This window comes from Malaclemys terrapin, chromosome 9, assembly GCF_027887155.1.
Source record: "Malaclemys terrapin pileata isolate rMalTer1 chromosome 9, rMalTer1.hap1, whole genome shotgun sequence".
NCBI lineage: Eukaryota > Metazoa > Chordata > Testudines > Emydidae > Malaclemys > Malaclemys terrapin.
The window spans coordinates 71,472,653-71,495,398 of record NC_071513.1 but is presented as its reverse complement, the minus strand read 5'-3'; the positions used below and the strand labels follow the sequence as shown (position 1 = coordinate 71,495,398).

The window sequence follows — 22,746 nt, the reverse complement described above, 5'->3', positions numbered from 1 at the left end:
ACACAAACGCTACTCTGATCCCATTGCCTTCAATCTCTCTCCATTAACTTCCTCCTTCATGCCCTAAAATTTGGCTTCTGCCCCATCCACTTCACTCCAATGAGTTCCTCTTGGTAAAATCCCAAGATTCCCTTCTCCACCCTTCTCTTCCTGTCCGTGGTCTTTGACTGGTGAAATCTTTGTGTGAAAATCACCTACCTCATTCTGCTCTGATTGCTTTCAGGCCCTCATGAAATCATTCCACTCACTCCCTTTTCAAGTCAAATTCAAGGCTTGACAATGTAACTTCTCCTTAGCTCTCTGCTTTGTTCTCCTTTTTGGTCACAGTCATCTCCTGTGATTTCTTTGCTCTACCCATCTACTCATCTAGATCTCCCCTTTGTGTCCTTATCCTACACACATCTATGCACCTTTCACATTCTGTGTATGGAACTCCCTTCCTGACCTTAGCTGCTAGGCCACCTCCCTCTCATTCTTTAAGTATCTTCATCAAGGTGGTTTATAAAGGATAGCCCTATATACAATACAAATAATTATCAACCCAGTTGCATGCACTAGCTTCTTAGTAATGTAATACCATGGCTATCACAATCAAGCAACTTCTCCTGACATTTACTGCTTGTGAACTTGGCATAAAACAGTTCATATGACAGTATGTGATTCACAGACTTCTATAAAGTAAAACAAATATCTCAAAATGATTGTTATTTTAAAAATCTTTATTTGCAGCCTTCCACCCGTGTTTGCCACTTCTATTTTACTCTTGTACATCTTGGTGTTCAGCACACACACAAACTCATTTTCCTTTGAAGCCCAGCTTAACCTTCCAATCCTGCAGGAATGTGTGGTGCTGATACATTCTAGTTGGTGGCCATTCTCCACTCTTAATTTTATTTTAATTTGCTTAAGTGGCAGAGATGCCTGAGGCATTCAGATCATGGCTTTCCTTTCATATCCACCTTCAAGGAAAAAGGACCAGGCAAGGAGGCCAGAGAATTAGGTTAGCTAAGGCCATTATTTCATTAGCCAAGCAGTAAACTGGTGTACAGTCCATTGAGCCATGGAGGCATAGCTTCCATGTGTATCTGTCTACCAGATATTCCTATTAAAACAACCTTGTTCAGAGCACAGACTTTAAGGGGTTTCCTTTAAGTTGTACATCAGATGTACAGAAATATTTAGCTTTGATCAGGACTTCAGTTTTAAAATGTTTATCAACAACTTGATTGAAAATGATCTTAGACCAGATTCCACTCTCAGTTACTCCTCATCAACCCCACTGACTGCAGTGTAACTAAAAGTGAAACTCACTTCTTGGTGAATGGCTTGCTCAAGTTTTTCCAAGCCATTGACTATCTACAAAATTCATGCATGCGTTGAGCCAAGCAGTCCTGTGGTCTGTCCCAAGGAGGATTCTAGCCTCTACAGCTACCCTCACCTAATTTCCTGCACAAAGCCCATTCACTCAGGCTTTGTGCAGTGAGTGGGGAGGGCAAAGGAGGGATTGGATCTTACCCAGAGAAGAAATTGGTTCTTTATTTCAGGGCCAACTACATGTAGAGTACTGTAAAGTTACTGAGCCTATATTGCAGTTTGTAAGCCTACCACATGATTAATTTTAAAAAAATCACATGTATCATCCATTTAGTCATTTCGTTGTGTAACCAAAGATTTTCAAATATTGCTCTAATACTGGAGTTACTGAAAGAAAGCAAATGTGCTAGTCTTACGGAGCTTATATATATTCTTTTTTTTTTTTAAATAGGGTGATGGTGGATCAGCACTGCCAGGTGATAAAGGTTTTCTTGGGGCACCAGGACTTCCTGGTTCAAGAGGGCCTATGGGACCATCAGGTTTGGGATTTCCTGGCCCACCGGGAATCGGGGGTCATCCTGGAGACCCAGGAAGTACTGGTGTAAGTGGGCTACCTGGTGAAAAGGGTCAAAAAGGTAAGTTTGAATCTTAACATTAAAAACTCTCTCATTGTATATGTGCTTGGTAGGATTCAAGTAATCTGCTTTTCAACTGGGATATCTGCATTCAGGAGCAGACAGAGGTGAGGCACAAGAAACATGAAATATCTGTGAATGTTGATTCACTGGGGCCCTGAACCTACAAACCAATACACCTCTAACCCAATATAATGCTGTCTTTGGGAGCGAAAAAATCTTACTGCGTGATAGGTGAAACATTGTTATATTGAACTTGCTTTGATCCGCTGGAGTGCGCAGCCCCACCCCCCCGGAGCGCTGCTTTATCACGTTATATCCGAATTCATGTTATATCGGGTCGCGTTATATCGGGGTAGAGGTGTACTTCTGTGATGCTGGTGGGACTACTCTCTGGAGCAAGGAGTATTAATCTGAATAAAGATTTGCAGGGCTGGATGAAGGAACAGGGGAAAATGACATAGTATTTACAAAATATAGAGCCATTGCTGATTCACAAAGTAGTGTTAGAATAACTTATGGGAAGATGTCAAACAGACAGAGAAGGTGGAATAACATATGAAAAAGAAATAATAGATCAAAGTAGTAAAACTGAGATTAGTAAACACATTGTAAATATAATTTCCATATGCTACATTTTAAGTATATACAGTACAATATTTAATATAAAACTGTGCAGTTTAAGTTAGCTACGTGATTCCAAAATTTCTAACTTCTATATTCTCAATTCTTTTGCTTTCAGTATATTCCCGTTAATCTTGTGAATAAATCTTGTTTATTCATACAAATTGCTACACATGGAAAGCTAATTCTGTCTAAAAATTACTTGGTTAAATCTGGTTAATTTTTCTCTCGATTCTAATGAATCCAAATACACCTCTACCCCGATATAACGTGACCTGATATAACATGAATTCAGATATAACGCGGTAAAGCAGTGCTCCAGTGGGGTGGGGCTGCGCACTCCAGCAGATCAAAGCAAGTTCGATTTAACGCGGTTTCACCTATAATGCAGTAAGATTTTTTTGGCTCCTGACGACAGCGTTATATCGGGGTAGAGATGTATAAATGTTTACTTCCTTAACTGATAGGGATTCTCATTTGAATAAAGTTAAAAAGATTTGGTCTTTATTTATATTTTATAATTCCAGTTAATGTAGACTTTTTTTTGAAAAGCAAGTATGTATTTAAATGTTAATACTGAAGTCATTACACTCTTCTGGACTTTATGGTAGACAAACTATGGTTGAATTTCAGGTTTCCATCTTGCAGACTCCTTCCCTTATGAACCTTTGCATTCTCCCCTGATCTTCCCAAACTTCCTTCTCTGTTATTCTAAAGATCACTTACCTTGTGCTAGAGACCTTGACTTTCAGTTAAACACCTTTATTGTTTTATCAAACATCTTGTGTATGACCAACCTTTTTCTATGTTTGACTTACACAAACACCAAACCATGGTGAATTTTCCAGTTCTTTAACTTTCTTGGAGCCCTCTTTCCAAATACTGTAGCTCAATGATACATAAATTCTATTCTGAACAAGCAACAGCTATCACATTCCCCCCCCCCATTTGCTATAACAATACTGAATTGTTTCTCTGCAAAATGTAAAGATATTTTAGCAGCTAAAGGAAAATTTTAATTAATTTTTAAATTATCACTACTATCTCTATGCTGCTGACACTATTGGTCCTGGAATACTTTATTTGTCTGATATGCATGAGGTCAAAACTTGTTCTGGGAATTCGAAACTAATCTTAACCTGAACATCTCAGGTAGCGGATCAGTGGAGCCTGTCATTTCAGTGTTAAGGCAGCTTTAACCAAGAACAAAAATGCTTTGATGCAATATAGCATTTAGTGGATATTGTGGAATTGCCTTAATTGTAGGCAAAGCAGAAATTTCCATACTTGAGATTAGAATGTCATCTTCAAATTCTCTGCACCTCCTCTCAGAGAATATTTTAAAGACAATATTTTTACTGCCAACACCACAGAAAATAAAAATATATTATTTAATCTCTGCAGAATATATTCCCCATACCAACATTACAGTTGATCAAGTTACTAATATAACCTTATACCAAATGTATAACAAGAACATTACAATTAAAATACCCCTAAGCTTAAAGGATATGGAAATAACTATTTGCATAAATATTCTATAATCCATATAGTTTGTACATTTGGTTAATGACAATATTGACATGTTTGCAAACCTTACAGTAGATAATCAAACTTGGTTTATTTGTGTACAATACTTGCATAATGTTTTTTTCCTCTTGTTTCAGGTGACATCCACTGTTATGTTCCACCATATCCTGGAAGTCCAGGCCCTCCAGGTTTTCAAGGGGCTCAAGGTCTGTTTATTCAGAGGGGGAAATGGGGGCGTTCTGATTTTTAAAGAATTTGTTATCAGTGTTTAAATGATAGTGAATTGGCTACTGAAAACTAGCCAACTAGGAAACAGTAAGCCACATGGTGAACGCTCTAGTTCAGGGGTTCTCAAACTGTGGGTCGGGCTTCGGTCCCCCCTCCTGGAGTCATGTATTAATTTTTATTGTTGAAAAGGGGCTACACTGCAATAAAGCTTGTGAACCCCTACTCTAGTTATTGAAGCAGAACACAAAAGGTCTCAAAATGGAAGATTGTAAATAGACAGGAATAGACTGTAAACTAATTATAACCACCAATAATTAAGGACTAGGCTATGGCCCAGCTTGTGTGGCCCCAAGAGCATGAGTGGATGGAAGCTGCCCCCTTGCAAATGGCTACCAGGGTCACGAGTGGCCACATGAGGAGATCAGCATATGTGGAGCTGCTACATCCCGTGCCGATGCAGATAGCTCGGACAGGTTAGGAAGAGCCTTGGCTCCATCAATTAACTAAGAGTATCTACATCCACATGCTGGGGGAAGTAAACATGCTGGGCATACACCTAGCACTGGGCACTTCCCCCACAAAGCAAGGAGGAGCGCAGAGGGCAGAGTGTGACTTTCGACATCATAATCTGATACAAGGGCAGAACAGGCACTGGTATGACCCTTGCTTGGTGCTCCTGGCAAAGCCACAACTCAGCCCTATTTTTACTAGAAAGACATGTCCAAATTCATCCCTTGTCTAATTCCATTTTAAATGCATAGAGTTAAACCAGGGATTGACCAACAGCCTATTCATTGTTGCTTGTGGTCAGGAAAACTCCAAGAAAATAGAGAAAGATCCCACCAAAAGCAAGTGAACACTTTGGACTTCCACTGAAGCCACTTTTAGATGACCTTTGTACAGCAGCCTGATATAAATATTTTAAGTTTTAGCTAGACTGGGACCTCATACACCCTGAAGTGAAAGAACAGGAAACAATACATTCTGATCAGCTGTGCCATCCCAGAATAAATTAGGAGGGAGTGCAGAACATATGAAAACTATTACTTTGACCCTGTAAGTCTTGGGATTCAAAGATTTTATTTTCTCTTACTTTATGCACAAAGAAATTGAGTTAGGACCCAGTTTTCAGTAGGTTTATATCATTGGTAGCTTTATAATTTATTCTAGGGCTGTCAAGCGATTTAAAAAATTAATCGCGATTAATCGCGCAATTAAACAAATTTATCATGTTAAACAATAATAGAATATCATTTATTTAAATATTTTTGGATGTTGTCTACATTTTCAAATATATTGATTTCAATTACAACACAGAATACAAAGTGTACAGTGCTCACTTTGTATTTATTTTTATTACAAATATTTGCACTATAAAAAAACAAAAGAAATAGTATTTTTCAATTCACCTAATACAAGTACTGTAGTTCAGTCCCTTTATCATGAAAGTTGAACTTATAAATGTAGAATTATGTACAAAAAATAACTGCATTCAAAAATAAAGCAATGCAAAACTTAAGATCCTACAAGTCCACTCAGTCCTACTTCTTGTTCAGAAAATCGCTCAGACAAACAAGTTTGTTTACATTTTCAGGAGATAATGCTGCCCACTTTTTGTTTACAATGTCACCTGAAAGTCAGGACAGGTGTTAGCATTGCACTGTTGTAGCTTGTATCACAAGATATTTACGTGCTAGATGGGTAAAGATTCGTATGTCCCTTCGTGCTTCTACCACCATTCCAGAGGACATGCGTCCATGCTGATGACAAGTTCTGCTCGATAACAATCCAAAGCAGTTCATTTTCATTATCTGAGTCAGATGCCACCAGCAGAAGGTTGATTTTCTTTTTCTGTGGTTCGGGTTCTGTAGTTTCCGCATCGGACTGTTGCTCTTTTAAGAGTTCTGAAATCATGTTCCACACCTTGTCCCTCTCAGATTTTGGAAGGCACTTCAGATTCTTAAACCTTGGGTCAAGTGCTGTAGCTATCTTTAGAAATCTCACATTGGTACCTTCTTTGTGAAATCTGCAGTAAAAGTGTTCTTAAAATGAACAACATGTGCTAGGCTATCATCCGAGACTGCTATAACATAAAATATATGGCAGAATGTGTGGAAAACAGAAGGAGACATACAATTCTCCCCCAAGGAGTTCAGCCACAAATTTAATTAATGCATTATTTTTTTAACAAGTGTCATCAGCATGGAAGCATGACCTCTGGAATGGTGGCCGAAGCATGGAGGGGCATATGAATGTTTATCAAATCTGGCATGTAAATACCTTGCAGTGCTGGCTACAAAAGTGCCATGTGAATGCCTGTTCTCACCTTCAGGTGACATTGTAAATAAGAAGTGGGCAGCATATCTCCCATAAATGTAAACAAACTTGTTTGTCTTAGTGATTGGCTGAACAAGAAGTAGGACTAAGTGGACTTGTCGGCTCTAAGGTTTTACATTGTTTTGTTTTTGAGTGTAGTTATGTAACAAAAAATTTCTACATTTATAAGTTGCACTTTCATGATAAAGAGATTGTATGTACTACAGTACTTGAATGAGGTGAACTGAAAAATATTATTTCTTTTATCATTTTTACAGTGCAAATATTTGTAATAAAAATAATAATATAAAAGTGAACACTGTACAGTTTGTATTCTGTGTTGTAATAGAAATCAATATGCTTGAAAAAGTAGAAAACATCAAAAATATTTAATAAATTTCAATTGGTATTCTATTGTTTAACAGTGTGATTAAAACTGTGCTTAATCGCGATTAATTTTTTTAATCACGTGAGTTAAACTGTGATTAATCAACAGCCCTAATTTATTCTGCTGTTTTACAGTTGTTTTACTATCAGAGGGACCCAGAGTAACCTCATTCTGGAGATTTACAGACTAGTGCACAGCCCTTGGGTCCAAGCTGTCAGCTGTCAGTCAGACCTTCCTGGGCCAACTTGTGTGGCCTGTCCCACAATGTTCAGATAGATATGAAAGCACTCGATCTTCACAGAAGATAAAAAGGACAGCTTGCTTGTAAATTCTGCACAATGCTGCATACAATGAAGATGCACCACTAGTTACTTAAATCTCCTTTTAGTTCACAGAGAGGTTTGGCAGGTTATAAGCAGATCCTGTAAAATCTGTATTCTTTCTATGTTCTTAGGACCAAAGGGATTAAGAGGACACCCGGGTCCTCCTGGGCCAAATGGCTTTGATGGGCAAAAGGGTCAACGAGGCAAACCAGGGACATCAGGTGATATAGGGCCAAACGGTAAGTGAGAGAGAGACAGTATTTTTTTACCCCTGAAACATGGAGCTGCACAGACTGTTAATACATGTGCATGTATACTTACACAGGATAGGGTAAACTGCCTTGCTAGTTTTAACCATCTCAGCCTCTTTTCCCTGAAATGCAGGATGTGTGTCTAAAGTTCAGTTGTAAGGTTGTTCAGGTTGGGATGGAAGTGATCTCTCCAGTTAGGCTGATGTATAGATGAATCCCTTCCAGTGTGTTCTGTTACTACCACAATAGAAGGTGCTGCTGAGTCTTGATCAATTCAGAACCTGTAGCAGGAGCATGATTGTTATATGTAAACCTTGCAGGTACATGGAGAATATATTTACTTACCAAAGGGATTGGAATAAACAAGGATGGGGAATACACAAAACATATATATGCTGCCCCAAACACGTAGGTATCATCCCCCAAGCGTATCAATTCCACAATGGCTCGTTGGTTTCTTGTGCGATATCATTATCCAATGAGAAACCTGAAGTATGCAAATATTATTTTGCATATAATTTGAATATATTTTCATTCTGTTACATTTGCATTATGGTAGCCCACACCTTTAAAACATACCATCTGAACGGTTGTCTATGTTGTGTGATTTTTAAATTCAATAGGCTTTCGAGGCAATGCTGGTGATCCAGGTGATGAAGGTGAAAGAGGTTCTTCTCCTGACGGTGCCCCAGGTTTTCCTGGCACTCCTGGACTTGCAGGCCAGAAAGGTGTTCCAGGTGATACTAGTTACGGTCTTCCAGGAATTCCAGGCCACAGAGGATTGCCAGGATTATCTGGTTCACAAGGAATACGAGGTGAATCAGGTGCTCCTGGGCCACAAGGTATGGGTCATATTTCTACTCCAAAGTGCAGGAAAGTATCAAACATTTTTGAAAACCTATAGAAAAGAACCATCCACTTGGGTGGGTAAAATACAACAATAATTGAATACGTTGCTCTGAACTCTACAGGGAGGTTGCCAGGGGAGTGGATGGGAAGTTTTTTGTCAGGAGAAATATTGCATCTTTTTAGGACAGTCTGGCAGACCAGGATTTCCAGGTGCTAAAGGTCTGAGAGGCAGAAAAGGTGAAATAGGCGCTCCAGGCTCACCCGGTCAGCCATGTGATAAAGGCTTACAAGGGCCACCAGGACAGCCAGGAGTTCTTGGACAGCGAGGCCCTCCAGGTAAACTGTGCTCATAACATTACAACCCAGCTCTGAACTTTGGGCATCTTTTTCAGGTGAATATCTACAAACTCAGTAATCCCCCATTCCATTTATTCTCTGTTCCATTCATTTTCTATCTGCAGATAATCACTTTGAGCCTCTCCTTATTCCCAGAGAATGCCAATAGCAAAGTCCCATTGATTTCAGTGGTACCAGAGCAAAAACCTTTGTGAAGCTGTCATTTTGATTTAAGAAAAACATCAGCTAAAAATGACTGAGTTATGTGGCTAGTGAAAATTATTCACTATCTTAAGGTGTAGTAAACTGAAAGTGTCTCCCCTTCCTCTGAGCAACTTCTCCCCCAAAACTAGCTCATTTCTACAGTGGTGTCCTCCTGCTATCTTCTTTTGTGCTTCTGGTTATAAAGTGAGTAAAATAAACTCTTTTCTCAGGCTTACCAGGTTTTAAAGGTCAGAAAGGAGACATGGGCCCACCAGGGCCAGCTGGAATGAAAGGCCTACCAGGAACTCCTGGTGTACCAGGGTCCCCTGGTCCTCCAGGCCCTCGAGGATATCCAGGACTTCCTGGGAATGATGGATTACCTGGACTCCCGGGCCAACGAGGTATATGAAGCCTAATATATCTATCACCCTGTTACATATAATTCTTTTAAAGAGCTGCTCCTTCTCAAGTGATGTCAGTGAGAGTACTTTGCGCTGTTTGCATCCTTCCAGCTTCTACTACATGGATCTGTGAAAAACAATGAGAATATCACCCTTTCTTATGTCTCTCGGAGCAAAAGTCAAGCAAGTGTAAAGACTTTGCAGCTTGCAGGGTACACCAAAGATTCTTTGGTTTTGGTTGTTTGATGAAAGTAACAGGCAAATTTCTATGGACTATTTCATTCTTCCTGTCTGCAACAGGTCATTATTGTGTCCTGGTTTCAGTGCAATATTGTATGAGACCATACTCATGTGTGCCTAAGAAGTATGAGGTCATGTGAGTGGGGAAACAGCTTCCCCCAGCTGGGAATCCTCTCTAATGCTACCAGCATTTGGGGAATTGTTTAGTAAAACCTTAGCAACAGTTTAGATATGAAAGTAAGAGACATTTACTGAGGCACTAATGAAGTGCTTTAAAAATGCATAAATACATTTACAAAAGACTGAACTACTTTCCTCAAACTTAAAAAGAAATAACCATTGGGCTTGAACCTAAGCATGAAATAAGCGTTTTATCTCCAAAGGAGGAGAATTTTCCAGAAAGTTATATGAGAATGAAAATAGGGGAGGTTAATTGTCTACGGGCTGGCTGCTCCAGTCTGTTAGGCCACTTTATACCCCATAATGTCACAAAGTGGCTTTAAGATGGCTGGAGTTAGCTGGCAGAGGGGGACTCTGCCAGAGGAAATCAGGCGGAGACAGCCACACACCTCGGGCTGGAGGAAAAAAGAGAGAGGGAGTATATGCAGAAGTCCTAGAGGAGGAGCAGGGTAGGCGGAGCCCCAGTATGCTTGATCTTCCACTGATGTAAAGTCTGAGTGAAAGTTAGAGCAGCGGAAGGCTAACACTTTTGCCAGGGCTGGGTGGGAGAGTATCAAGGAGCCGCAATTGGGTCCCTTCCATTACACCTGAATACAATTCTATGTGTAACCTTTTGTAGCTCAGATACCAGTGATGAGCATCAGCTAAGTACCTAGATAGTGAATGTCTGCTACTGTGTGTTCTATTGTTACCCAGCTTTACCTTAGTGTTACCCAAATACATCTGCTGTTGATTCTCATATATTACTAACTTTCCAAAACTCTCTCTAAACTGTCTCCCTTTTGCTTTGCACTCTTTCTAATAACACCACAGTAGGCTGGTAGATAAGCACATCAGTATCTTAACATTATTACCAGGTAGCAAAGGCATCCAAGGCATCCAAGGTTTCCCAGGAATCCCAGGAAAAGGAGGACAGACAGGAATCCCGGGTGGAAATGGTGAACAAGGAGAAATGGGTTCAAGGGGGCCTTCTGGAGAATGTGGGGATGGAGGGCAAAAAGGTATGGAGAATCCACATTACCTCTGCCTTTCAACTGGCTTTCTTTCATTTTTGTTAATAAAATTGTTTTAATTTCGTGTTTGTTATAAAAGGACTTTAATCAATTCACTGTCATTTTCCAATGGGATCAGTGGAGTTAAACCAGTGTAAATCAGGTGTACATGCAAGCAGAATCAGATGGTGTGTTTAATGAGTCTGCTTTTTCATGCACCTGTTTGTTTTTATGTGCCCTTTACACACACTGCTGCATCTGGTGCAGCTCTCTCTCAACAGGGGTGATGAGCAATTGTATGTCATCACCAACAGATTTGAAGCAGGGCATTCTTTAAGATTCTGTCATGTTTTTCTCATTGTTCAATGTAAATATAAAGGTTATTGGCAATATCATGTCCCAACATTAAAACAAGGAATAAAGATCAACCTGCCAAATACATAGTTAGTGAGAACCAAAAGATCTGCACAATGGCAAGTCCAGTAGCCCTCAGGCAAACTACTCTACCCACACCAGAAGCAATTCCCAACTTACACAAAGAAAAGATGTTTACAGATTAATATAAAGAGGGGAAAGACAAAATAACTTCAATGATAAACTTGTTGAAATAAATGGGACTTACATTACGTTCTAAAGAGAAGAGAAAAGGGCGCTCTTGTAAGACTTTGGGAGAGAGTTCAAGCAGCTAAATGTATTTTTAATGACATTTTATGATACAGTGTGGTCAGCTAGCATTTGTATATATTATATTCACCGTGTTCTTCTTCAAAGGTGAAAGAGGTGCTCAAGGAGACAGTGGCTTCATTACCTTATGGCTGGAAAAAGGACAAAAGGGAGAACAAGGGCTTCCTGGTGAGGCTGGGTTTCCAGGGGAAACAGGTGAGCTCATGAGAGTGTGTGTGTGTGTGTACACCCACCTTGCCTGATTTTTAAAAAGGTCTATAATTTTTTGTCACAGTGCCACAATTAATAGTAGTTTCAAAATTTCAGGCATAACTGTGGACACAAATAGTAGCATTTGAATATCCAACTACCCCATTATGTGGACATGTGCTTTAGTTAGTTGTATAAATACTACAGTTTATGCCTACAATTTATTGTGTACTTCATGAATTGTGAGCACACAAGTGTACCCACAAAAATGTGGTACTAAAATGTATCACCCAAGGGCCAGGATAAATTTACAATAATCTTTTGTTGTGGAATAATTTCAGGTGAAAAAGGCAGTCCTGGAATCAGAGGGATCTCAGGATTTCCAGGCAAAGATGGACTCCCAGGAATTCAGAAGGGTGAACCTGGTGATAGTGGACAGATTGGGTTTCCAGGGCTGCCAGGCTTCCCAGGATCGGCAGGTTTAGGAGGAATTAGTGGTTTTCAAGGGCAACCGGGTGACCAGGTAAGCTAAGAGCAATAGTGCAAAATCATGGATACATAGTACTGAACTGCATTTTTATACTTCTTGAGAGCTCAGAATCCAAGCAACAGGTCTGATTGTGGTACACAAGCCATACGAGCATGCTTATAGAGCTCATAAGCCAGGTCACACCAAAGCCTCTGATTGGCAGAAGCTGGGACTGGATAACATGAGATGGATCCCTCAATAAATGGCCCTGTCCTATTCATTTCCTCTGAAGTATCTGGTACTGGCCAGTATCGGAAGATAGGATACTGAGCTAGACGGACCATTGGTGTGACCCAATGTGGCTGTTCTTATGATCTTATTCAGAAGACAGCATTGGCCTAGCATGTAAGGTCAACAAATGTGAAATTTGTTTGTTGCTTTTATTTTCACTTATTTTATACTGGGGCTGGATGGGGTCCTTTGTCACCTCAATGGTCCATAGAGTTGTTTGGTTCCACTCTCTGTAGTTGGGAACCCTCATCAGATTTCACTGACTAACAAGAAAGGTGCATGAGCAGTCTATCCTCTGATATTATTCCCAAGGACACATGGGTGGAGTCACCTACTCCACCCCTAGTGAGATAGCCACTTCCAAGAGCAGCCTGCTTGTTTGCATGCATAGTCCAAGAGCATCCTTGGTCTTTGTCACCCTCAGAGGAAGCTTACAATGAACAGAACTCTGGAAAATACTATTTCCAAAGGAAAAATGTACAAATATGCATGATATAGATGAAATTAGAGGCAAATTCTTCACTATTTTGCATCCCATGCAATGAGTCAATGGGATTGCACAAATGTAAATCCGGGTTGAATTTAAGCAGTTATAGTTACATATCATTTGTTTTCAGTGTTGGGTCTGTGTTTTACCAAATTATTTCTGAGGGACAGTGTAAGCTTTGTATTGCTGACTACAACTCCTTGTTTATGATGAAAAATTAGATTATCTTTTTTTTAATATTAGATGGTCAACACTAATTTCTTGGGGGTCAGCAAAAGGGGAGATAACATGTTTTTTATTCATTTGTGTTCTTGTGTAAAATACATTACTGAAGTACCATTTTTGAATTAAACTACAGTTGCATTAATTGAATCACCTAGAGGGAATTTAAGATATTTGATCCAAATTCTAGCCTTAGCGATAGATACACAGATCTAACTCAAGACAATTGGCATTTCCTGCATATATCAAAGGTCAGTATTTAGCCTTATTTGACACAGACTAGTGGATTACTCCACAGAAAATCATACAGTGAAGAAACAATAATATTGACATTTAGTATCAGTCTGTTCATCAGAGCAACAAAATCATATGTTTTTACAGATTGTGCCTGTTACGTATATTATATTTTAAACACAGCGTGTTTTTTTAATAATGTATCAGGGTGAACGAGGTTTACCGGGAATTCCTGGATGTCCAGGGCATGATGGTGCAAAAGGACTTAAAGGTAATGAGCTGAAACATAAACATACAAGCTATATGAAATAAATAGTATTTTGTTAGGTTGCTGTATACTTTGATATATTCATTGCATCCTCTAGGACAGTGTTTCCCAAATGTGGGACGCCACTTGTGTAGGGAAAGCCGAGGGACGTACTGGCCACCACTTCCAGCAGCTCCCATTGGCCTGGAGCAGCGAACTGCGGCCAGTGGGAACCGCGATCAGCCGAACCTGCGGACGTGGCAGATAAACAAACCGGCCCTGCCCGCCAGGGCCTTTCCCTACACAAGCGGCGTCCCAAGTTTGGGAAACACTGCTCTAGGAGAAAGAGACAGAGATAATTCACACATGAAAATCGTTAGACACAAGACTGTTTTATGTCTAAATAAAAAGTTTTCATTTAACTATAGTAGGACATTTGGTGATTTATCACTTAAAGGCTTTCCGTGACTTTGAAGATGACTGTGTCTTAGTTAAATTTCACAAGATCACAGCTTCGTCCCAAAAATGAGAAACACCAATACATGTATAAAATACCATGGGATCAAATGACAGGACACAATGGTTATCTAGATGGCTTTTGTGATTAAACTTGTATTAGTTTTCAAATACAGTATGTGCATGACCTAAGGAGAAAGGGGAACATCACCCATAAGTGGAAGAGAAGACAGAAGGAGAAAAAGTACTTGCATGAAAAGATGAACATGAAACTATTTTGTAGACAACTAAGGGTCACATTTTCAAAAGTGGCTTCTAGATGTGTGCCTTGTTTTGGCAAAGTGTTGCCAACTCACAGTTTTATTGCAAGTCTCACAACAACAGCGTGGGGTTGGAGTTTTTTAAAGGTTCTTGTTATATTTGGATTTCTGCCTCCAAACTCATGCAGTTTATCTTGAAGGGGATCCAGGGAAATGTGTCATGACAAAGTGGGAGAATGTGATGGGGAGGAGAATGAGGAGAAAGGGAGGGAAATACGGATGTGATAAATTTAGAGAATAGATAGGGACAGTAGACTGCAGGGAGCACTGAGAGGAGAATTAGAATGGGGACAGCTGCCTATCTAGAGAGGAGAAGAGAGAGAGAATGGCAGCTCTCCACACCCCCGGGGATAGACGAGGATGATCAGTAAACGAGGCAGCCTGATTTTTGCATGTGTATTTCTGGCTGAATTTTGAACATGAGATGATCTCACACCAGTTGAGATGGGGGATTCCCTAAAATAGCTGACATCATCATAAAATGGCCAAAAAACCAACACAATTTATAATTATTTTTAAATCTCATGCTTTTGGGTCATCTAGCTTATAATTTTTGAATGTTTAGGACATCTGTAAATCTGATTTGTGTGTACAAATTTGGTAGATAGTTTACACACACACACAACCTTTGACACCAACAAGTTTTCGTGTGCAAATTTTGACCTATTTCGAGGATGAGCTGAGACCACTTTGAAAATTTGACCTTGAATATTTAAAGGCAGTTTATGAAGAGCAAGAAGTAACAGCTGAATTGTTCTATTGTTTCAAGCTTCCGTAGAATATGATTTTCTTCTTAAAACTAGTTTATACTGTCAAGGCTGGATTTCCACTTTGAACTTTAGGGTACAAATGTAGAGGCCTGCATGAAAACTTCTAAGCTTAACTACCAGCTTAGCTTTGGTTTTGCTGCCACCATTTTAATGGATTTCATTTTTGGGAAACCTTGAAAAACCTTCACCAAATTCCTGGTGAATACAGATCCAACCCCCTTGGATTTAAAACAAGGAGAAAATAACCATTCCCCTCCTTTCTTCCACCAACTTCTGGTGAATCAAGATCCAAACCCCTTGGATCTTGAACAAGGAAAAATTAATTAGGTTCTTAAAAAGAAGGTTTTTAATTAAAGAAAAAGGTAAAAATTATTTTTGTAAAATTAGTATGGAAATTAACCTTACAGGGTAATCAAACTTAAAGAGCTCAGAGGACTCCCCTCTAGTCTTAGGTTCAAAGTACAGCAAACAAACATAAACACTTTGGTAAAAGGTACATTTACAAGTTGAGAAAACAAAGGAAAACTAACACGCCTTGCCTGGCTATTTACTTACAAGTTTGAAATAGGAGAGACTTGTTTAGAAAGATGTGGAGAACCTGGATTGATGTCTGGTCCCTCTCAGTTCCGAGAACGAACACACTCCCAAACAAAGAACACAAACAACAGCCTTCCCCCCCCAAGATTTGAAAGTATTTTGTTTCCTTATTGGTCCTTTAGGTCAGATGCCAGCCAGGTTACCTGAGCTTCTTAACCCTTTACAGGGAAAAGGATTTTGGAGTTTCTGGCTAGGAGGGATTTTATAGTACTGTACACAGGACAGCTATTATCCTTTCCTTTATAGTTATGACACACACCCCAAATCACAGATAGTGTTGGATGTTTGGTTCCACACTGGCTGTGATTTTTTCCTGGAGTTCTAGGAGAAAACAGAGTTAATAAGACACATGTACCTTTAGACATACTACTGATTATATAAAAACTAACAATATGTTTTATTTTAAGAACAACTGTTAATTAGTTAACTTTGGGAAACTTTTCCGGGAGAGTGCATTAGCCACTTTGTTAGAAGCTCCCGAAATGTGTTGTATTTTAAAATTAAAATTTTGGAGAGCTAAACTTCACCGAAGAAGTTTTTTGTTATTTCCCTTGGCGGTATGAAGCCACTGTAGCGCAGCATGGTCTGTTTGTAGTTGGAAACGCCATCCCCAAACATATGGGCGTAGCTTTTTCAGCGCGTACACAATGGCATAGCATTTTTTTTTGCTGATTGACCAATGGCTTTTTCTCTTAGACAGTTTTTTACTGAGAAACATGACAGGATGGAGTTTTTGATTCGGTTCTTTTTGCATTAAAACTGCTTTCACGCCTTGCTTGGACGCATTTGTGGTTACTAGGAACGGTTTGTTAAAGTCTGGGGCCCTTAGCACAGGGTCAGACATGAGTGTTGCCTTAAGCTGGTTAAAGGCCTTTTGGCACTTATTAGTTCACTGAACTGCATTTGGCTGGTTTTTTTTGGTTAGGTCTGTTAGCGGGGCGGCGATTTGGCTGTAGTGGGGTACAAATCACCTATAATATTCAGCCAAGCCTAAGAAGGATTGGACCTGTTTTTTAGACTTTGGAACCGGCCACTTTTGGATAGCATTTACTTTGGCCTGTAGGGGATTTATAGTTTTTTGACCCACCTGGTGCCCCAGGTAAGTTACTTTGTTTTGGCCTATTTGACACTTTTTAGCCTTAACAGTTAGTTCTGCCTGCTGGATGCGCTTGAAAACTTTTTTCAGGTGCTTCATGTGCTTTGCCCATGAATCAGAAAAAATGGCCACATCATCGAGGTAGGCAACTGCAGATTCTCCCAATTCCGCTAGGAGACCATCTACAAGTTTTTGGAAGGTGGCGGGTGCATTTCGCAAACCCGAAAGGGAGTACATAGAATTTATACACCCCTGCCTGGGTGACGAAGGCTGACCTTTTCTTAGCGGGTTTATCTAGTGGTACTTGCCAGTACCCCTTGGTTAAGTCTAAAGTAGAGATGAATTGGGCATGTCCCAATTTCTCCAATAGCTCATCTGTGCGTGGCATTGGATAGTTGTTAGGACGAGTTACAGCATTTAGCTTACGGTAGTTCACGCAAAAGCGTATTTCCCCATTTGGTTTGGGAACTAGAACCACTGGAGATGCCCATGCACTTTTAGAGGGGCGGATTATACCCATCTGTAGCACGTCCTGGATCTCCCTTTGTATAGCAGTTTTGGCATGAGGTGACTCCCGGTAGGGTGGGGTTCTAATAGGGTGAGCATTACCTGTGTCAATGGAGTGGTATGCCCGTTCGGTTCATCCTGGAGTGGCTGAGAAAATTGGTGCAAAGCTTGTGCACAGCTCCTTGATCTGCTGTTGCTGCAGACGTCCAAGGGTTGTGGAGAGGTTCACCTCTTCCACGCCACCATCCTTTTTTTCTTTGTAGTAGACACCTTCAGGCCACTTCGCGTCATTTGTTTTCTGGGCTGTAAACTGGCAAACGTTTAATTCTCTGGAATAAAAGGGCTTAAGAGAATTAACATGGTATACCTTAGGCTTTATGTTGGAGGTGGGGGAGGCTATGAGGTAGTTAACAGCTCCTAGGTGCTCCTGGACCGTGAATGGTCCTTTCCACGACGCTTTCATTTTATGGGCCTGGAGCGCCTTTAAGACCATGACTTGGTCTCCTACTTTGAAGGACCGTTTTTTGGAATGTTTATTATACCAGGCCTTTTGCTCTTTCTGAGCATCCTTTAGGTTTTCTTTAGCAAGGGCTAAAGAATGTCGGAGGGTGTTTTGTAGGTTGCTTACAAAGTCTAGAATGTTAGTTTCTGGAGAAGGCGTAAACCCCTCCCATTGCTGCTTCACCAACTGTAATGGCCCCTTAACCTTACGGCCATACACAAGTTCAAATGGTGAAAACCCTAAACTGGGATGCGGTACAGCCCTGTAGGCAAAAAGCAACTGCTGCAACACGAGGTCCCAATCATTGGAGTGTTCATTTACAAATTTACGTATTATGGCCCCCAAAGTTTCATTAAACCTCTCCACCAGGCCATTGGTTTCATGGTGGTAAGGGGTGGCAACCAAGTGATTCACCCCATGAGCTTCCCACAGGTTTTCCATGGTCCCTGCCAGGAAATTAGTTCCCGAATCTGTAAGGATGTCGGAGGGCCAACCTACCCTGGCAAAAATGTTTGTTAATGCCTGGCACACACTTTTAGCCCTGGTGTTGCTTAAGGGTACTGCTTCCGGCCATCGGGTAGCAAAATCCATGAAAGTCAGTACGTACTGCTTTCCTCTGGGTGTCTTCTTTGGGAAAGGACCCAGAATATCCACAGCTACGCGCTGAAATGGGACCTCAATTATGGGTAGTGGCTGGAGAGGGGCTTTAACCTGGTCTTGGGGCTTTCCCACTCGTTGGCACACCTCACAAGACCGGACATATTTAGCAACGTCCTTGCCCATTCCCTCCCAGTGGAAGGACTTCCCCAACCAGTCTTTGGTTCTGTTCACCCCAGAATGGCCACTGGGATGATCATGGGCTAAGCTTAAGAGCTTTACCCGATACTTAGTGGGAACTACCAACTGTTTTTGAGGATGCCAGTCTTTCTGGTGCCCACCAGAAAGAGTCTCCTTGTATAAAAGTTCTTGTTCTACAACAAACCGGGATCGGTTAGAAGAGCTGAGAGGCGGTGGGGTGCTCCGCGCCGCCGCCCAAGCTTTCTGAAGGCTGTCATCTGCTTCCTGCTCGGCCTGGAACTGTTCCCTTGATGCTGGAGACATCAGTTCCTTCTTGGACTGTGGACTGGGGCTTGGTCCCTCTGGAAGCGATGCAGGTGCTGGGGCTGTTTTCATTGACTGTGAACCGCTGTCCGCTGGTGCACTGTGTGGTATTTCAGGCTCTGGCTGAGCCTCTTGGGTAGGGTTATCTGCTGCTTCTGCCAGTTCAGGCTTGCTGGTGCCCTCTGGCATTGGAGTTGTAGACGGGTTTGCAAGCGCTGGACTCAGGGCTCGCAATGGTTCTGGTGCTGGTTGCGTTGCCAGTTCCGGTTCTGGGACTGGCTTTGGCTGGGTCTCTGGGATTGGATCCACTACGGCTGTTGCAGTCGTTGGCAGGGGATCTGGTTCCACCACCTTTGTCTGGGTCTCTGGTAACCCAGACGGGGCCCTGGTGGACGGCTTAGGAACAGGGATGGGGGTGAAAGCTTGCTTAGCCTTTGCTAATTTCAGTTTATGTTTCCTTTTTTTTTTTCTCTCCTCCATTTTTTTTTTTTTTTAGCTTTATCTCTTTTTTGTGGGCCTTTTCTTTGGCTTTTTTTAGCTCCATCTTTTTTTTATGGGCCTTCTTTTTGGCTTTTTTTTTTTTTTTGCTTTCTGGTTTGTTTTGAGTTTTGTTAATTGAAGCAGTCTTTGATGGTTTTTTTTATTTTTTTTTTGCTTTTAGTTTGGCCAGTTTTATTTTTTTAGCTACTTTTTTGGTAGTTATTTTTCTGTTTTTTTGTGCTGGGTCACCCCCTCTGCAGTTGACTGAAACTGGGAAGCTCTCAGCTCTGGCTGCTGCTGAGTTAACAGAGACTTTCTAACTAGCTACTCCCGAGGATGTAAAAAGAAAAAAAACAATTTAGCTTGTAAATTCCTTTTACCAGTTAAGTTTGCTCATTACTTGAACACTTTTCTTAACAAAGGACCTTGTTAAAAAAACTTAAAACCTCTGCCTTCAGGCAAGGAGAGATAAGATATGCATCTATCTACTTCCAGCTTGGCTTTTCAAGCAGCTAGAAGGAAAAAAAAAATCTTACTGGCTTTTGGATTTAAAATGATCCCACCTCTGCCACCATGTCAAGGCTGGATTTCCACTTTGAACTTTAGGGTACAAATGTAGGGGCCTGCATGAAAACTTCTAAGCTTAACTACCAGCTTAGCTTTGGTTTTGCTGCCACCATTTTAATGGATTTCATTTTTGGGAAACCTTGAAAAACCTTCACCAAATTCCTGGTGAATACAGATCCAACCCCCTTGGATTTAAAACAAGGAGAAATTAACCATTCCCCTCCTTTCTTCCACCAACTTCTGGTGAATCAAGATCCAAACCCCTTGGATCTTGAACAAGGAAAAATTAATTAGGTTCTTAAAAAGAAGGTTTTTAATTAAAGAAAAAGGTAAAAATTATTTTTGTAAAATTAGTATGGAAATTAACCTTACAGGGTAATCAAACTTAAAGAGCTCAGAGGACTCCCCTCTAGTCTTAGGTTCAAAGTACAGCAAACAAAGATAAACACTTTGGTAAAAGGTACATTTACAAGTTAAAAAAACAAAAAAAAACTAACACGCCTTGCCTGGCTATTTACTTACAAGTTTAAAATAAAAAAGACTTGTTTAAAAAAATGTGGAGAACCTAAATTAATATCTGGTCCCTCTCAGTTCCAAGAACAAACACACTCCCAAACAAAGAACACAAACAACAGCCTTCCCCCCCCCCCCCAAGATTTGAAAGGATTTTGTTTCCTTATTGGTCCTTTAGGTCAGATGCCAGCCAGGTTACCTGAGCTTCTTAACCCTTTACAGAAAAAAGAATTTTGGAGTTTCTGGCCAGTAGGGATTTTATAGTACTGTACACAGAACAGCTATTACCCTTTCCTTTATAGTTATGACATATACAAAAATAAGAGTAAAAGAATATGAAGACCAGTGATTTATTTGGAAGAAAATACAGAGCAAGGGAAATTCCTTCTCCAGATTATCTTTTCCATGACTCTAGCAATTCAGCATCTTCCTAGCCAGGGAATGTATTTTCACAAAAAACAAAAAAGAATTTATGAACAAATATTTGAGATAAAGAGAAATCCTTTATCAGAAATGGGCTAAAAGGGGGTTAAAACACATGTAACTGATTTTTTTTAAAGAAGTTGGCTGAAGTAGGTGGCAATCAAGGCACTAAACAGGATCTCCTCTGGTCAGGGAGGATTGCTGTCACATAGAATCACTGATAACACTTGAATTCAAGAGTCTTCCCTATGCGTTTCACAAGAGTCTCAGACAGAGAAGCTAGAAGCCAGCAGGAGTGAGTGAGCGGTGTTAGACACCTGCATAATATTCTGGGGTGAAAGGCTGTGGCACCATGAATTTGATGTGGGAGGAGTTTGAGGAATAGCAACAACAGAAAAGTCTGTTATAAAGGGAGGAATTGAAGTAGAGTGGAGAAGGCCAGACACAGCATCTGTGTTGGCTCAGAAACCTAAAAATTGTTCTTAGGGAGCCTTTTCTGAGTAAACAGACTTAAACTGTGCTGATTTTTCTTGCCTTTTCAAAGTTATTTCTGTAGGAACTGTCTGTACTTTATTATAATACTTGGTATTTATGTAGCACTTTTCAAATCGGGGGCAATTAATAAGATCTTTACTGAGTTTTTACTCAGGCAAATTCCCATTGAACTTAATGGGAGTCATACTGAATTGATACTTCCAGATGTGGCTTTTGATCAAACAGTCTGAGAATTAAATGATGTATTAGGGAAATGGGGATATAATATTTCCACCTGTCACAAGCTATAGAATGACATAATATTCAGTAGCTAATGAAACTTGCCCCTCAAAAACTGTCCTTAAATATTCAAGGCCATCATTATCTAATTAACTAGAAATAGACAGGGATATTGTACTAATGCTGTGTCTGTGTCCATTCTCATTTTTCTCCTAAAGCAGAAATGAACCGCTTCTACAGTCCAAAGCTTCCTGATTTTCAGGAAGTCATTTCAGTATTTCTCATCTATGTATTTTTCTGTTAATTCCATTATCATTTGCTAAATGTTTTATAATACACTACTTACCTTGGTCCACACCTTTAAGACGTTTGTGTGCATCTTGCTATACAAAAGATTTCACAAATAAATAACTTATAAAGGCTAAAACAAGCTTACAAAAGCAAGTGAAAGATTAAGTTTTCAGTAGACTCTCAGTTATGATGATGATGGGGGCTATACAAATAATTAGCTATACAAAATACCCAGACACCTGAAGTTTCCAAAAGGTTGATTGATACACTTGTTTTTAGAATGCTGTTGGCATACTCAACAGTCTGTTACTGTGCGTGTATAGGACCTGGCACAATGGGGCCCATTCCCAATTAGTGCTTAAGTGATACTGCATTAACAAAAATACAGCTATATTGTCCATATTTAACATAAAAACTTACCACAGTCACTTGCAAAGAAGCTTTCCCTTAATCCCACATTCTGTTTCCTAGTATGAATTTATCAAGGACAATCCTCTAGTTTTTTGTGTTCTTTTGGTGTAATGTAATAAAATAATAGAATTTGTTTTGTTTTTTTAATTGAGAATTGTTTTTGTGATTTTAGTGATTAATATTTGTAAGTTACTGGGCCTTCAAAATTATTTATCTTTGGTTTTGCGGATGAAACAGACACTGATGTCTAACGAAAGTCATTTATTTGTATTTTTAACTTGAATAGGTAACAGAGGTGACTCGGGCAGTCAACGTGGTCCACCTGGTCAAAGAGGGCCTCCAGGAGATCATGGATCACCAGGTA

The 22,746-nt window shown here is 40.2% G+C and overlaps 1 protein-coding gene across 2 annotated transcripts in view; it reads left to right on the top strand.

Moving 5' to 3' along the window:
- COL4A4 (collagen type IV alpha 4 chain) overlaps positions 1 to 22,746 on the top strand; it is a 139,923-nt gene that overhangs the window by 92,037 nt on the left and 25,140 nt on the right. For both annotated transcript variants that reach the window (XR_008446252.1, XM_054040193.1), the window contains exons 24-34: positions 1,766 to 1,949; positions 4,241 to 4,309; positions 7,490 to 7,597; positions 8,233 to 8,451; positions 8,642 to 8,794; positions 9,229 to 9,399; positions 10,677 to 10,820; positions 11,583 to 11,690; positions 12,026 to 12,207; positions 13,595 to 13,658; positions 22,669 to 22,743. Coding sequence is in view for 1 of the 2 variants with exons in the window: in XM_054040193.1 (XP_053896168.1) it covers positions 1,766 to 1,949; positions 4,241 to 4,309; positions 7,490 to 7,597; positions 8,233 to 8,451; positions 8,642 to 8,794; positions 9,229 to 9,399; positions 10,677 to 10,820; positions 11,583 to 11,690; positions 12,026 to 12,207; positions 13,595 to 13,658; positions 22,669 to 22,743 (1,477 nt within the window). In the remaining variant the exon portion in view is untranslated. The remainder of the gene's footprint in view (positions 1 to 1,765; positions 1,950 to 4,240; positions 4,310 to 7,489; positions 7,598 to 8,232; positions 8,452 to 8,641; positions 8,795 to 9,228; positions 9,400 to 10,676; positions 10,821 to 11,582; positions 11,691 to 12,025; positions 12,208 to 13,594; positions 13,659 to 22,668; positions 22,744 to 22,746) is intronic.